Genomic DNA, 16,265 nt, shown 5'->3' with positions numbered 1-16,265 from the left:
TGTTATGGGTCTGTTCAGGGTTTCAGCGTCTTCCTGGTTTAGGCTTGGCAGGAGGCAAGTGTCCAGGAATTTATCCATTTCTTCCAGGTTTATTAGTTTGTGTGCATAGAGTTGTTTGTAATAATCTCTGATGATGGTTTGATTTTCTGTGGAATCTCTGGTGATATCCCCTTTCTCGTTTTTTATTGCATCAATTTGGTTATTCTCTCTTTTCTTTTTTATTAATCTGGCTAGTGGTCTGTCTATTTTGTTGATCTTTTCAAAAAACCAGCTCCTGGATTTATTGATTTTTTGAAGGGTTTTTTGTGTCTCTATCTCCTTCAGTTCTGCTCTGATCTTAGCTATTTCTTGTCTTCTGCTAGACTTTGAGTTTTTTTGATCTTGCTCCTCTAACTCTTTCAGTTTTGATGATAGGGTGTCAATTTTTGAACTCTCCTTGCTTCTCATGTGGGCACTTATTGCTATATATTTTCCTCTAGAGACTGCTTTAAATGTGTCCCAGAGATTCTGGTATGTTGTGTCTTCATTCTCGTTGGTTTCGAAGAACATCTTTATTTCTGCCTTCATTTCATTGTTTATCCAGTCAACATTCAAGAGCAAGTTGTTCAGTTTCCATGAAGCTGTACACACTGGGGTCAGTTGGGGGGAAATAGGGGAGGGACGGTGGGGGGTGGGAAGCTGGGGAGAGATAGCAAGGGGAGAAATGCCAGATGTAGGTGATGGGGAGGAAGGCAGCAAATCACACTGCCACGTGTGTTCCTATGCAACAATTTTGCATGTTCTTCACATGTACCCCAAAATGTAAAATGCAATAAAATAAATAAATGGGGAAAAAAAAAAAAAAGTAGAACATGAGAAGCTCACCATTCCTGCTTTACAGCACGCTTTTGCAAAAAGGCATCACCTCCTGGAAACTAGTTATTGGGAAACAAACAAACAAGAATTTTGCTTTTTAGTGTAAAAAGGCATAGGTATACATAAAGTACATAATAGGTGTGTCATAGTAGTCTAAGTGATATACAGTATGGCTGTACTATTACAATTTCATCATGATGCCGGGTGCGGTGGCACATGCCTATAATCTCAGCACTTTGGGAGGCTGAGGTGGGCAGATCATAAGGTCAGGAGATCGAGACCATCCTGGCCATGGTGACACCCTGTCTCTACTGAAATATGAAAAATTAGCCGGGCAGGATGGCACACGCCTATAGTCCCAGCTATTCAGGAGGCTGAGGCAGGAGAATCGCTTGAACCTGGGAGATGGAGGTTGCAGTGAGCCAAGATCGCGCCACTGCGCTCCAGCCTAAGCAACAGGGCAAGGCTCAGTCTAAAAAAACAAAAAATCATCACGAGAGTGATGGAGGGAAAAAACGTCTAAAAAGGCTCCTTGAAAGGTGATTGTGAAAAAAAAAAGGTTAAGAAATATTGTTTCTGCACAGAGGGATATGTCCCTGCACGTACAGAGGCAAACCTTCCCCTGGAACCTCATTCCAGAAGGAATGCATGCCGCAGCCACTGCTGCGTGGAGGCCAGTTTGTCCCTTATTTTGGTGTTGTCACCCATCCATTGACTGACAAGGTGAGGAAACGTTGCATCTGCATGAAGTGTTTGAAAGTTTACTCACTGGTGAATACATGAGCATATCTATAATTCACATTAATAATAGGAAATTTCTGCAACATTTTGGCTGTCTTCACGTTTCTTTCTCTAACTCTGTTCTGTGTTCTCTGCAAACCTCCTAGCTCTAGCAGTCCCTGAGGGATATAGGGGCTTTGAGGGCTGTAGGGTGGGGATTCCAGCCAGGGCTGTGCAGTGCGAGGATTCACCCAGTAGATGCAGGAAGAGCAAGAGCCCACACACCATTCCACAAGAAAACTATCATTTCTCGTAGGTCCTGGCACTTTTCTTTCTGCTTATTTTTTTATAATTGCAATTATATTTTATATACTTTTATAAATTTCATAATTTTAGCTGGGCGTGGTGGCTCACGCCTGTAATCCCAGCACTTTGGGAAACTGAGGTGGGTGGATCACGAGATCAGGAGTTCAAGGCCAGTCTGGCCAAGATGGTAAAACCCCATCTCTACTAAAAAAAAATACAAAAATTAGCTGGGTGTGGTGGCAAGCACCTGTAATCCCAGCTAGTTGGGAGGCTGAGGCAGGGAATTGCTTGAACCCAGGAGGCGGAGGTTGCAGTGAGCCAAGAGCATGCCACTGCACTCCAGTCTGGGTGTCAGAGTAAGACTCCATCTCAAAAAATAAATTATAATTTTGTAATTTTAATTTTTTGATAAATTCAATTATATATTTTATTTATAAAAATGTTATTTTATTTTTATAAATGGAGACATAGATGGAGACAGAGTTTTGCTCTTGTTGCCCAGGCTGGAGTGCAGTGGCGCAATCTCAGTTCACTGCAACCTCTGCCTCCCGGATTCAAGCAATTCTCCTGCCTCAGCCTCCCAAGTAGCTGGGATTGCTGGTGCCTGCCACCATGCCTAATTTTTGTATTTTTAGTAGAGACGGGGTTTCACCCTGTTGGCCAGGCTGGTCTCAAACTCCCAACCTCAGGTGATCCGCCTGCCTCGGCCTCCCAAAGTGCTGGGATTACAGGTGTGAGCCACAGAGCCTGGGCTATTCTTTCCATTTCTGGTGGCCGCTTACATAATGTGGAGCACAGACTGCCCAAAAACAGTCCGTCCCCAGGCTGGGCTCTCCGTGCTCTCCTACATGGGTGTGCCCATTGGATGATTTCTAGGGTTGTGGGTAATGCTCAGTTTTTCACACACTCCACAGAAGATGAACATTTATGCTGGTGAAACAGTAAGATTCGTGAAGAAAATATCCCACATTCACCAGGGCCCATAGTTTCTCGGGGATGGACTGGATATTTATAAGCATGAATACATGGGGGGGCAGCACCTGAGTGTCAGGAATAGCCTCCCAGCTTCCTGGGCTCCACAGCAGCCTCCTCTGAGGCCAGGTTAGGAGCCGGGCAGAGGGGCACATCCTTATGGCTTCCACATGCCTGGCAGGAGCAGAGGCAAGAGCCCTGTCCATTGAGAAGAGGACCTCCTGCCTTCCTTGTTTCTTGCGACCCCAGAACCAGCCAAGTAGGCCCTGGAGAAAGCTCTCAATGTCCAGGCCTCTACACGGAAATTACACACCCACTAACCAAAGCCCTCTCTCAAATTAGCAGCTGAAGAGAGGCCCAGGGGAGGTGCAGCCCCAGAGCCCTCAGGGTCTGGTGATGGGAAAGTGCCCAGCTGGGCTCTGCTCAGCTCCCGTCTATAAGGACATGCAGCCATGCACGGGGACATGGGCACTTCCTATCTGGGCTCTAGATCAGACAATTAACAGAGAGGATTTAAAACAATGTTTGAGGAAGAGGTGCATCTATAAATGTATGTTACCATGCTCTTTAACAAAGCAGAATACAAAAAGCAGGATTTTATTTTACAATCAAGGATAAAAACATCATATATCAGACACTGCGAGTCTTTTAAAATAACATTTTATTTTTCATTGTCAATGATTAACTTCTGAGTCTATTAGAAGAGTATCATGATTATAGTGAATAAAAAAATATAGATGATAGAATACAAATATTAGGTTATACGAAGTTAGTTCTTTAAAAAATCATTGTCCACCAACATTTTCAGGACTTCAGGGTTCTGAAAAAAATTTAATTTGTGTGTGTTTTTTAAACACTTCCAGCAGTTAAACATTAAGAACACATAGGGAGAATCCTCTGTGGATGCCCATTATAATAAACAGAAGGACCACAAAAATTAAAACAAGTTCTAAGAGCCATCATATATACAAACTTCTGTACAGAATGAGGACAAAAACCATTCGCCCAATTAAAACCAGCTCTTGTGGTACACATACTCTTTCAAAAAAGAACTAAAATTCATCTTCCTATGTTCACTTGTTTTTCCATTTGATTCAGTATTCTGAATGCTGTTTCTACCCCATAAATTAGTAACTGTTCAGTAGCTGAGAAAGATCGTATTTTAAATGATGCCTGGGAAATCAGGAACTTCCCTGGAGGGGCTGAACTTCATTGTCTGATGTGAGTTGGAGACACACCTCAACAAACGAAGTCACACCACTGGCTGGAACAAGGTTTTGTCCTACAGAGGGACAAGGAGGATTCTTCTCCATCCTCACTACACAGCTTCCCAAGAGTGATGGCCTAGCCTCTCTTACTTGGCTGAGCTCAGAGCAATTGAGCTCTTCACAAATGCAAGTCATTTGGCACAAAAAGAATGTTTGGGCAAGACTCAGGCTCTCTCAGAGCCTGACACGCTCAGAGGCCCCCAACTCTGCAACCCTGATGGCACATCCCGGACCAGACCCACCTCCCCGACCCACCTTGCTCCATGATGCTAAAGGCCACTCACTCCATGGCGGGAACTGAGCTCCTTTGAAGGAAAAGCAATTGCACGAAATGTTAACATCACAGGCCCATTGAGGTAAACAGCAGACTCAGGGTACACGGAGGGAGAGGACATGGAGACGGGGAGGGGCAGCGCACTCTTTCCAGACAGGCTTGTGACTTCACTGCACAATCCCGGAGTCCACCGATGTCTGCTTGCGAGTCGTCTTTGGAGGGGGAGGAGGCGGAGTTTTGCTGGGCAGCGGAGGTGGCAGATGCTGGAAAACACGAGGATGGGGAAGACATCATATTACTGATGTTCCCGACAGAAAAGAAGCCGTCTCCAGGCAGGGTCTGACCTGGCACAGCCACTCAGCCGGAACCATCCTCTCCACGTGAGTTGGGCTCCATCCTGTCTGACTGGGGGCTGGCAGGTCTGCTATGGCCCTAGGCCTTTCTGACGCCTCTGAGCATTCTCCCACCATCTGCACAGCCCCCAAGAGGTACCAATGCTCTTTGCGCCACTTTTTAAAATCCAGATGCTATCAACCTAGTTATCTGTTGTCCAAGGGATAAACAAGTCTTTGGAGACACTCCCCAGGGTGAGACGAGAGACCTTCCTTTGCTTTCTGAGCTTTGGGGAAAGGTTAGCAAGCTTTTCCTCGACAGGGCTACACAGTAAATATTTCCAGCTTTTCAGCAGGCCACATGGTCTCTGTTGCAGCCAGTCAATGCCGCTACTGCAGCCAAAAAGTAGGCACTGACAGTGTGTACAGAAAGGGGTGTGGCTGTGTTCCAAAAAAGCTATTTATAAAAACAGGTGGCTGGCTTCAGCCCATGGGCCATAGATTACCTTACAGTCACAAAAAAGAATGTAAATTTCCAATGTAGAGATAATGGAGAACCTCCTACTGAATGGACCTGGCGGGAGTGTTAGGACTGAGGGAGATGTACCCTATGGCTTCTGGGACCCTCATGCCCATCACACACACCTGATGTGCAGGAGACGCTCCGTACATATGGGTCGATCAAACAGGAAAATGGATGAATGAATGAATAAATGAATGAGTGAATAAATAAATAAGTGAATGAATGAGTGGGTAAATGAAGAAATGAACAGGTGAGTAAACAAAGAAATGAAGGAAGAAATGCACAGACCAGGGTAAGCAGGAGCACGCTATAGCAGAGGAACTAGAATGAAATCACAGAACACTATCATCTAACTTAAGGGTAAGAGTGGATTTTTAACAGCCTCTCAGTGTGGGATTGCATTTGGCTGAATGTGAGAAAAGAGGTTTTCAAGGATAGACACTCATCGCCCAGATTTCCTCCTGATTCACAGATGAGTAAATACAAAAAATGACCTAGTGCTTAACACAGAGAGGAGAAGAAATGTGGAAAAGTAAAACGACATAAAGATATTAAATGCGTAGATGACCTGACACAAAGGAAGGTAAAACAATAAGTAAGTCTTTTTAAGGTTGGTTAGAACTGTTAAAAGAGACACCTGTTTTGAGGTCTGGTGAAAGGTTTGCTTACATGTGAAAGCCACACTGATTGGCCAATGAGGAGCTGGTAAGGACCAGACTAACACGGCCTGATACCAACACGGTGCTTCAGATGACCTCTGTGCCAAATATGAGCATGTCCAAAGTTTATCATCATTAAGCAAAATGAGAGCTCAGATTACTAACGGGAAGAGCCATTTGGAAAGAAATGACAGCTTAGTGGCAACAGCTAGAGACAGAGTTGCCTACGAGCCTGAGGCTGATCAATGAGAGTGACAGGAGGATATTGATCATATCCCCACCATGGCAGATGGATGATCATTATCCTAGAGCAGCTCTCAGGGCCTGTGCAAAGGGAGGCACCCCAGGAAATGCAACCGCTTCCGCCTAATGATGACATACTAACCACCAGCGTGTCACCTGAGCCTGCGCTCAGGTTGCAACTAAATTAAATAAGAAACAAAGACCGAAGACACTAGGGTCATTAATCTAATTGAATTCACACCCCCGTTATAAATTGAGACAGAGCTAATCCATGTTATCCCTTACTTAATCAACCATATGTGGCATCAGTAAGCTACACTGGTGTATCCAAGACATGGAGACAATAAAATGTTACCTGGGAGTTGATTTGTAACAAGAAGTGGAATTGGTTGTAATTCTAAATTTAGAATTTTCAGTTTACTAGTGTAGGGAGACTAGGGGGACACTCCTGCTTTTCCAATAAAATAAAGAGACGAAAATGTGACCAATGAACAAAGCTGTTAGGGAAACGATACTCCAAGCAACCCAATATTCTTGCTAGACCCCCCAAATCTCCTTTTGCTCTAACAAGAAGTTAGAAATGCCCAGGGAAGGTCAGGCTTCCATTTCTGTGGTGCAAGAAACCATTCCAGCCTGCCAGAAAGTTCTCTTCACAGGGGAACCTGGTTCCTGCTCCAAGACCTCATCGAGGCATCACTAGGGAGCGTCTCTAGGGAGCATCTCTAGGCAGCATCTCTAGGCATCTCTAGGGACCCTCCAGCTCCCCATCGAGGTGTCTCTAGGGAGAAGAAGCCTGTTTAAATGGCACTTGGGCCTCAGAAGAGCAATCTGCCTCTCTGATATTAAAGATGAAGTCCCACTGCTTGTTTAGTTTTCTGATACAAAGGGAATGATGAAATCCATGTGCTGTAAACAAACACCCTCTCTCTTCCACTCCTCTCATAAGAGATGTAATAACCTTTTGGAACACGCCGTGAACAAGTCTCCATAAAAAAAAAGAAAAAGAAATGACATGTGGAATTTATATTGTTTATTAAAGTATAAAACAAAAAACAAAACCACGTGTCTCACCATTACAAGAAAAACAGAGCCAGCTAACAATCTCATGTTTTCAATGTTCTATAGGAGTCTTGTGGCCATATAATTACTTTACGGAGGCTGGATAGCAAAAAAATATGGCCAGCTGTCCAGATATGGAGAGGGATATTTCACTTTTTAGACTGCACTGATTTTCAAATTTTTATTCACAATCACATGGCGCGGGGAGGGCTGAGCCTGGAAGCAGAAGTTCCCTAGGCGGCTGAGTCAGTCACTCACACGCCTCCACCCGACTCAAGATACCCTCTGCACAGGCCCGGACACAAGAGGATGGGGCTGGGACTCACAGGACTCACAACAGCATCCTTGAGAACAAGGAGAGGAATGGGATGGATCTGAAAAGAATGTTTCTAGAACTGTCAACTGGTAACCGAGGTGCTTATTTAAATGGCTTTTTATGACTTTGACTAATATTTGGATGGGTAGGCAGGCCCAGGCCCAGGAGCTGTTCAGCAAAAGGGACATCAGGTAGGATGAGTGACTAAAACAGCTTCTGGGGGTACCAGCTTCAGGGACTCACGCTGAAGAGGGGTTCCAGTGGGTTGCTTAGGTTTACAAAGGCTGGTGCTGGCGGAGGAACCCGGGCCAGCACCCCAGAACCAGCACTGGGGAGGGTGCTCTGTGGCTGGGCGCCAAACCTGGCTCTCCTCTGCAGTCTCTGAAGGTAAGTGCCTGTCACCACCCAGGAGCTCCCAGCGCCACAGTGAGGCTCCCTGGAGGAATGGCTGGAGATGAGCTCCTCCGGGGCCGAGCAGGGGTACAACAGGTTCCTGCCACAGGGTGATACTGGCCAACCTCTTTAAAAAGTCAGACAGACCTCCTCATAGAAAAGCTACTTCTCAAAAATCAAAATTTCGTAAGACTTGCATCTCCAGTGGAATGATCTCCATGGCGTAACCGATGACAAGCTTGGAATGCCTATCCTCTTCCTCGTTCTGAGGCATGATAGCAAAATGTGCCTTTTGATGCAATTATTGATAATGACACAGAGCCACAGATCTTACCTACCAGAGTCCTTACTGCTTTGATAGCTTTTTGCAAAAAATCAAAACTGAGCTTGTCATACGTGGTTTTTCTCACGTGTTCGCTAGCCCGAAGTAAACCCGCTAATATCTGGAATGAGGGACTCATCTTATTTTGCGGAGGGGAGGTAATGAAAACCCATGTTTTGATTCCCAACTTACCCTCTGGTGCGGAGGAGGAGGTGGAGGTGTTGGCGAGCCCAGCAAGTCCTGGTTTTCCATCACATTCCCGTAATCTGCCACACTGCCTTTGAGAGGCAGAGGGGGTGGGACATCGGCCACGTCCACCCCCGTCATGCCATTCAGCTCCAAGTCTGGAAAACCGGGATCTATTTAAAATCAGCCCAACTTCCCCATGCAGCCTGACCACTCAGGGGGTGGCTTCATGTTTCCTCCCAGAGAGGCAGGCACTGCAGAAACACTTTATCTGGCAGATACGTTTGTCAACAGGGCAGGCGAGGGCAGGGAGGGAGCGAGCACAAAGGGTAGGACTCTCTCCTAATGGCAGTGAATAGTGAGCATCACATGGCAACTAAAACTGGTGAGTAAAGCAAGGCGTTGAGCCACTGCAGAAGGTGGCGTTCACCCTGGCTTCTCTGATCCCTCCTCGGGCCCCCTGCCTCGGTGGAAGTGAAACAGCTGGGTGCCGCAGGACTGTCCTCTGCTGCTGCTGCTGCCACTTTCAAAGCCCAGCTGGGCCTCTGCAGTCACCTCTGCAGTCATCACCTGGAAAGATTCGCTAAGCAGAGTCTAACACTGAGAACAGCCACCCAACTTCAAATCTCGTTCCACAGGAAAATCCATCATTGTATGAAATGATTTTATTAGCCGTAGCAGTCACTGTGGCTGCTGCTTTAAATAAGCCAAGGGGATGCACAATTGATTGTTAAAGTAAACTGGAAAAAATAGCGGTTTTCAAACGGAGGGATAATCACCAAGGCAGGGTATTTTCCCAACCCTTGTTGAGACTCTTAAAAATAATTTGTTTTCTTTTATATTAAAGAGAGAAAAATTGATGTTTTTACTGATGAGTCTCTTTTGGAGTTTTCCCCGAGGATCCATCTGATGAAAAATCCTTTATTAGGAAAATGTGTCCTGGGAAGAACACTGTGTCAGTTTCTGAGGAAGCTCTGCCATGGGACCGAGGGGAGTAAGAAGGCTTCAGCGGGTGACTGTCTTCATGATTGGTGCCTATTTGCTTGTTATTATTGTGGTAAGATATACATGACATCAAATTTGCCACTTTAGCCATCTTTTAGGGGACAATTGGGTGGCCTTAATCACATCAACACAGTGGACAACCATCACCATGATGTATTTCTGAAACATTTCCATCATCCCAAACAGAAAGTCTGTACCCATTAAACAGTAATGCTAGACTCTTCCCTCCCTCCAGCCCCTGGTACCCTCCTCTCTCTCTCTCTCTCTCTCTCTCTTCCTCCCTCCCTTCCTTCTTTCCACATGGAGGTTTGCTCTACTGTACTTTTTTTTTTTTTTTTTTGAGATGGAGTCTTGCTCTGTTGCCCAGGCTGGAGTGCAGTGGTGTGATCTCAGCTCACTGCAACCTCCGCCTCCCAGGTTCAAGTGATTCTCCTATCTCAGCCTCCTGAATAGCTGGGATTACAGGTGCATGCCACCATGCCCAGCTAATTTTTTTATTTTTAGTAGAGACGGGGTTTTACCATGTTGACCAGCTGGTCTAGAACTCCTGACCTCAGGTGATCTGGCCGCCTCAGCCTCCCAAAGTGCTAGTATTACAGGTGTGAGCTACAGCACCTGGCCTCTACTTTCTGTCTCTGTGAACTTGCCTTAGATATTCATTGAGGTGGAGTCACATAAGATTTGCCCCTCTGTGAATGATCTGCGTCACTCGGGATCATGGTTCTGAGGTTCGTCCATGCTGCAGCACGTGACAGAACTTCACTCATTTCTCCGGCTGAGTAATATTCTACTGCATGGACATTTCTTTGGATGTACGTTTTGTTAATCTGGCCATCAGTCGATGGACATTTGGGTTGTGTTCACTTATTGGCTCTTGTGAAAAATACTGCTATGAATATTAAGTATCTCTGCAGTGCAGGTCTAGGAGTAGCACTGCTGGTTCATATTACCATATGGTTACTCTACGTTCAACTTTGGAGGAACCACCAAGTTGTTTTCTGCAGCAGTGATGGTGCCTTATGGTTTTAAATATTAAAATAGACTTTAAACACATTTTTAGAAAAATCATGTAGTAATAGTGCAAGGATGTGAGGATGCTCCCTCTGGAGACAGACCCAGTGCCCAGAAAGCTCTCTGCCTACTCAATTAAACTCACGCTTCCATGCTTGGAGCCAGACTCCCTACCACCTGACAGTCTCCAGAATCATGACTGCTCCCCTTTAAGAGGAAAATCAGGTGCAGAGGACAATCACTCACTGCCTTGCACAACCCTTGCCACAGGGCAGAGAGCTCCCCTGCCTTCGACCCCTTTCTGTGCCACAGGAAGGAGAGCAGGCTCCCTGGTTTTGCTGTCACCCTCACCCCCCGCACCTTCTCCCTGCCAAGACTTCTCCTCTCTGCTGGCTCTGAATTTAGTGGTGAAAAGCTGGTTACCACTTAGAGTAGGCTGAGTAGACTCTCCAAAACGTGGACCTCTTAGGGCCACCCAGAACCACAGAATGTAACCTTACTTGGACTTAGGGTCTTTGCAGATGTAATTAGCTAACGATCTCAAGGTGAGATCATCCTGGATTTGCAGTGGACCCTATATCCCATGACTGGTGTCCTTATAAGAGGAAAGGACACAGAGAAGAAGGCCACGTAAAGACGAGCAGAGAGGGGAGTGATGTGGCCACAGCCAAGGAAGGCTAGGGACGGCTAGGAGCCACCAGAAGCTGGAGAGAGGCCTGGGACAGGCTCTCCCTTGGAGACAACAGAGGTAGCCAACTTGCCACCTCCTTGATTTCAGAGTTCTGGCCTCCAAAACCTTCAGAGAACAAATTTCTGCTGTTTTGAGCCACCAGTTTTGTGGCAACTTCTTGGGTAATTTAAAAACTGGTCAAAACTAGAAAATTAAGCTGTGCTCCTTGGCTGTTGCAAACTGCCTGGAGTGCTTCTGCAGTGCACTGTCCGAGACGCAGGCAGGCCCACGGCCTCCTGCAGCTGTGTCCTGGAATAGGAAGTGGAGTGGTCCCACGTGTCCCAGGTTCCCTCCCCACGGATCCTGGGACAGACCCTGCACTTTCTGCCCCAACAGCGCTGCAGACCTGGGCTCTGGGCTTTGGCCTGATGTGCGGAAGTCCAGACTCTACGGTCTGTCCCAAGAGATATTCCCAGGAAGCCAGGAGCTTATCCAAACTCCCTCCCTCTGCTGCAAGGGGAGGGAGGAAATGCTTCTAACCTAAAGGTCTTCAGTCAAGGGGCATCACAAAGCAATAGCACAATAAGTATGTGGGGAGTGTTCCACTTACTCGACTGCATGCTGAAGCTGAGCTTGGCCCTTGGTGTAACCGGAGGGGGTGTTTGCTGGGAGGACGGTGATGAGGGGGACACCGAGAAGCGCCTTTCACTTCCAATGACGTTGATCACCTGGCTCTTCGGTCTCTGGGGCCGCAGGGGACTTATCTACATTGAAAGGACAGAAAGGGCACAGTTAGGGTCTCTTATGGGCTGAGTGCGTTTCCACCTACATTCCTATATTGAAGTCCTGACCCCCATTCCCTTAGAATATGACCTTATCTGGAAAGAGTCTTTGCAAATGATCAAGCTAAGGTGTGGCCCTTAGGCTGGGCCTGTTAGAGTGGGCAGATAGCAAGACATAAACAGGAAAGGGGGCCCAGGGGGAGCAAACTCTGGAAAATCTCATGCCCCAGAGACCTCCCCAAAACACACATGCTAGGTGTGAGCAGACAGGAGGAGAATGCCCAGGCAGGAGGCAGCACCCGGAAATGTCCCAGCAGACACCAGGTAATTGCTTGCTCCGTCTGCAGCTAACCTGTTAGAATGTAGCTAGCTACATGCTGATCAGGAGGGAAACAGGGCAAGGGGTTAATTCCTAAGAGGGATGCATGCATAGTAAGTACAGATTTGACCACTCTACGACCTTCTTGGGGTGGCGGTAATGCACAACGCCGCCATAGGTAGGATTCCTACTGATCACTGGGCCCTGTGCATGCACATCAACTAGAAGCAAGCGAACTAGGCAGGGAATGCTTCCCCACAAACCTGGGCAGGAACTAGGCAGGGAAAAGGTGGACACTTAAGACACAGTGGGGAAAATAGATAAAGACAAAGGGAGAGGCTTATGACAGAGATGGGAACTTAAAACAGTCCAATATAAAACGGCAACACGGAGCTTCCAGGGGCTGCTCTCAGCAGGATCAGCCTGCTCCTCCTCTGGGGTCTACTCTAATTTTATTTCCTTAATAAGCCTACTTTACCTATTTTACTAATTTGTCTATTTTACTAATTGGTTTATTGGCTAAATTCTTTCTTCAAGAATCAAGGACCCACACACACTTCCCAGTAACAGGTCCTAATCCAATAGGACAGGTGACCTTATAAAAAAGGAAAATTTGGACAAGGACTTGTGTCCAAATTTGGGAGGGCATGATGTGAAGATGAAAGCAGAGGTCAGGGTGATGCTTCTATCAGCTAAGAAACGCCAATGATGGCCAGCAAACCCCCAGACAGGAGAGAGACATGTGGCAGCTTCTGAAGGAATCGGCCCTGCTGGGCCTCTAGAACTGGGAGGGAATGAATTTCTGGGTTGGAGTTGCCCAGCCTGTGGTTACAGCAGACCTCCCACACATGAAGGGCTCACACTGCTGTCCTCACACAGCCCGGGCTGGCCAGCATCTGGATGCAGAGTGGCTGAGTATTGTTCCAAGCCACACAGATGCGCAGCTGCCCAGCGAGAACACAGGGCAGCCTCCACGTGGTCAAGAACAGAATAAATGGCCCGTTCGATGGCGAAATTCTCCAGGTGTGCTCATGCTTTGGTCTTCCTTGGCATGTATGTGAAAGTCTAGGAACTGGCTGAAGGGTTTTTGCTATTCCTTTCCTTTGCTTCTTCTCACATCCTAGGTCATGACTGGCAGGGATTCTTTTCTCCCTTTCAATGCATTTTTTCCTGCCCATCTCTGGCTTTTGGAGGCACTTGACTTTCTCCACCTAAGCCCTTTCCCTGTTTGTTCCATCAGTAAGTTGTATTTATATATTTCTTTTTTTTTTTTTTTTTTTGAGAGGGGGTTTCACTCTTGTTACCCAGGCTGGAGTGCAATGGCGCGATCTCGGCTCATCGCAACCTCCGCCTCCTGGGTTCAGGCAATTCTCCTGCCTCAGCCTCCTGAGTAGCTGAGATTACAGGCATGCACCACCATGCCCAGCTAATGTTTTCTATTTTTAGTAGAGACGGGGTTTCACCATGTTGACCAGGATGGTCTCTATCTCTTGACCTCGTGATCCACCCGCCTCGGCCTCCCAAAGTGCTGGGATTACAGGCTTGAGCCACTGCGCCCAGCCTATATATTTCTTACAGGTTGGTCTCAGATCATTAGGCTTTGGGGAACGGGAGCAGCTACAAAACACTCTGAGGCCAGAGTAATTAGAAAACGTATTAACCCAGCTAAAAAGGAGGGGTCGAGATTCTCCCCACAGGAAGGGCAGGCAGGTGAGTGGGCAGCTCCAGGCTTGGTGCTGCGGCTGTGTCTGGGGGCCTAGTGGATGGGCTGTGCTGGTTCGGGTGAGCAGCAGAGCAGGTAGGCTGCAATGTCTGCCCTGGAAGGAATCAGCCGAGCCGGGGCCAGTCTGGAGGTTACTGAGGCTGGAAGGAGGAAATGGGAACCAGGCTTGGGAGGAAGGTTCAGGTCCTCTGATAAATGAGTGACAGAGCCAGGCCAACAGGTCTATTTCCAGAACTATCCTGTGCTGATGGGGGAGCCCAGCACCCAGGAGCTGCACCTCCTCTGCAGAAATGGCCTTGTTCCAGGCAGCAGAACTGCCAGGGGAAGTCAGGAAAGGCCGGTGACGTGCTGGGCCTGCTGAGGGCGGAAGCACTGGCAGGAGAGATTTCGGGTCTGCTAAGGTGCTTCTCTGGCTTCTCTGCAACCCAGGGCAGGCACATTCTGATTCAGAGAGCATCAAGATGCAAATTGCAGCCTGGAGGCTCTGGCTGGAGAGGCTCAGCTAAAGGTCAGAAAATTGATGATGATGCAAATCAAGTAGGAAACTGAACCCAGCCCCAGGGGTGACGAGGGAAAGCCTTTGCAGAAGCTGGGGTGCAGGGGAGGCCAGTATGGGGGAAGGGCAAGGAGGATGCTGCAGGGGGGTAGGGGTGTGGCTGGTGTCCCCAGGTAATGGGTTGCTGCTTCTGCTCCAGTGAACCTCCTCCCCACCTCCCCTGCTGTGCATGGCTGGTCACAGGCATGTAGCCGCCTCCTAGGAAACTTTAGGTGTCTGACTGTCCTCAGAGACTTTGCCGACACCTGTCCCCTGGAGGAGGTGGCCTCTGCGTAGGCAGAGAGTTGCTGGGCTGGACCAAGAATAGTAAGTCTGTCCCTAGCGGGAGGTCCACATTCCTTGCTTCCTGGTGCTGGAAGGCTTCTGCTGATGCTGGGCCGGATGCTGAGAAGCAACGCCAGGGTTCTGTGCTCCGACCCTGGTGATTTGCTGAGTGTACTAGGGCCAACCGTGGGGAGGCGGCCCTTGTGGTGCTCCCGCTAGCCCCACTGTTTGCAAGGATCCTAGAAGGACGCTTGGGCCCCTAGGGGCAGGGACAGAAAATGCACTGTGTTGGCTCTGTGCCTGTCACGTGTGCGCATGTGTCCTTGGACTTCTTTTTACACAAGTCAGCTGTGATCAATTCTGCCACTTGGCACAACTTCTCCGAGGCCCTCCAATTTAGCATCTTAAAACGGAGCCTAAATTAAAATGCTTGAAAGACTTGCACAGTGTCTGGCACTAAATCATATTCAAAAATGCTTCTGTTAATTCCCCTACCCAGTTGTGACGTTTTGAGACTTGTGAAGTCTACCTGGGGCTTGAGAGAAGGAGACTTCAGCCAGCCCCTGGGGTGCTGGGCACCCCAACTTCCTAGAATAGCAGACAGAGCATGCTGTGTGGCCAGGAACCCCTCGATCTGCTGGAGGCTGAGTGTCTGGGTGCTTCAGGCCAGCCTCCAGTCAGTGCCCCCATGGGCCTGACATCCTCAGCCACCCTCATAGGAATCCTCCAGCCCAGCTGCAGCCACAGCACCTACCCAGAGGCTGCAGACGAGCACTGGCCTGCTGGACATCAAGTCATGACTGGGGCATCTGCCTTCCACCTCTAGATAGGCAGGTAGCATGTGACTGCTTTCTAAGTGGCATGAAGTCTAGACAAAACGTACCTTCTGTTTTTTAAGCTATAAACAAGCAGTGCAGTAAGTCTAACCCTCTAATCACAGCCCGCCGACTGCCCAGGGCTGAGACAAGCAAACACCCACTCATTTCCAGAGATGGCAGCTCTAATCCTGACTTAGCCTTTGACGCTGACAGCCCATGAGAACCCTTTCTTTATGTTTCCAGCTACAGACAGCACTTTCTGAATCAAGTTCTTCCTGGAAGTGGGCTGTGCCTCATTTTTGCACTCAGACTCTGATTCAGCTCGGATTATCTGTCCCCTCCAAATCTCACGTTGAAATGCTGGGGGTGTGGCCAGTGGGAGGTGTCTGGGTCATGGGAGCAGGTCTCTCACCAAGGGCTTGGTGATGTCCTTGCAGTAATGGGGGTGATGGTTGGGTTCTCATTCTATCAGTTCATGGGAGATGGAGTTATTTAAAAGAGCCTGAAAACCCCCATCCCCCAGCCCATGCTCTCTTTCTCACCATGTGACACACTACATTCCCCTGCCTTCAGCCAAGAATGAAGGCTTCCTGAAGCCTCACCAGAAGCCAGGCAGATGCCAGCGCCATGCTCCCACAGCCTACAGAACCATGGGCCAAATCAACCTCTTTTCTTTACAAATGATGCTG

General features: G+C 48.0%; 1 protein-coding gene across 2 annotated transcripts in view; it reads right to left on the bottom strand.

The window, feature by feature from the left end:
• Window positions 1-3,496: 3,496 nt before the first annotated feature.
• DOCK1 (dedicator of cytokinesis 1) overlaps window positions 3,497-16,265 on the bottom strand; it is a 528,332-nt gene continuing 515,563 nt past the window's right edge. For both annotated transcript variants that reach the window (XM_032281990.1, XM_032281991.1), the window contains exons 50-52: window positions 11,725-11,878; window positions 8,435-8,586; window positions 3,497-4,658 (exon numbers count right to left, since the gene is read on the bottom strand). In XM_032281990.1, the coding sequence (XP_032137881.1) occupies window positions 4,563-4,658; window positions 8,435-8,586; window positions 11,725-11,878 (402 nt within the window). In that variant the 3' untranslated portion in view covers window positions 3,497-4,562. The remainder of the gene's footprint in view (window positions 4,659-8,434; window positions 8,587-11,724; window positions 11,879-16,265) is intronic.

The sequence above is a fragment of the Sapajus apella genome, unplaced genomic scaffold (genome assembly GCF_009761245.1).
Source record: "Sapajus apella isolate SASKATOON/1434 unplaced genomic scaffold, GSC_monkey_1.0 scaffold13, whole genome shotgun sequence".
Classification (NCBI taxonomy): Eukaryota; Metazoa; Chordata; class Mammalia; order Primates; family Cebidae; genus Sapajus; species Sapajus apella.
The sequence above is the reverse complement of the archived record's forward strand: the minus strand, read 5'-3'. Positions and strand labels throughout refer to the sequence as shown.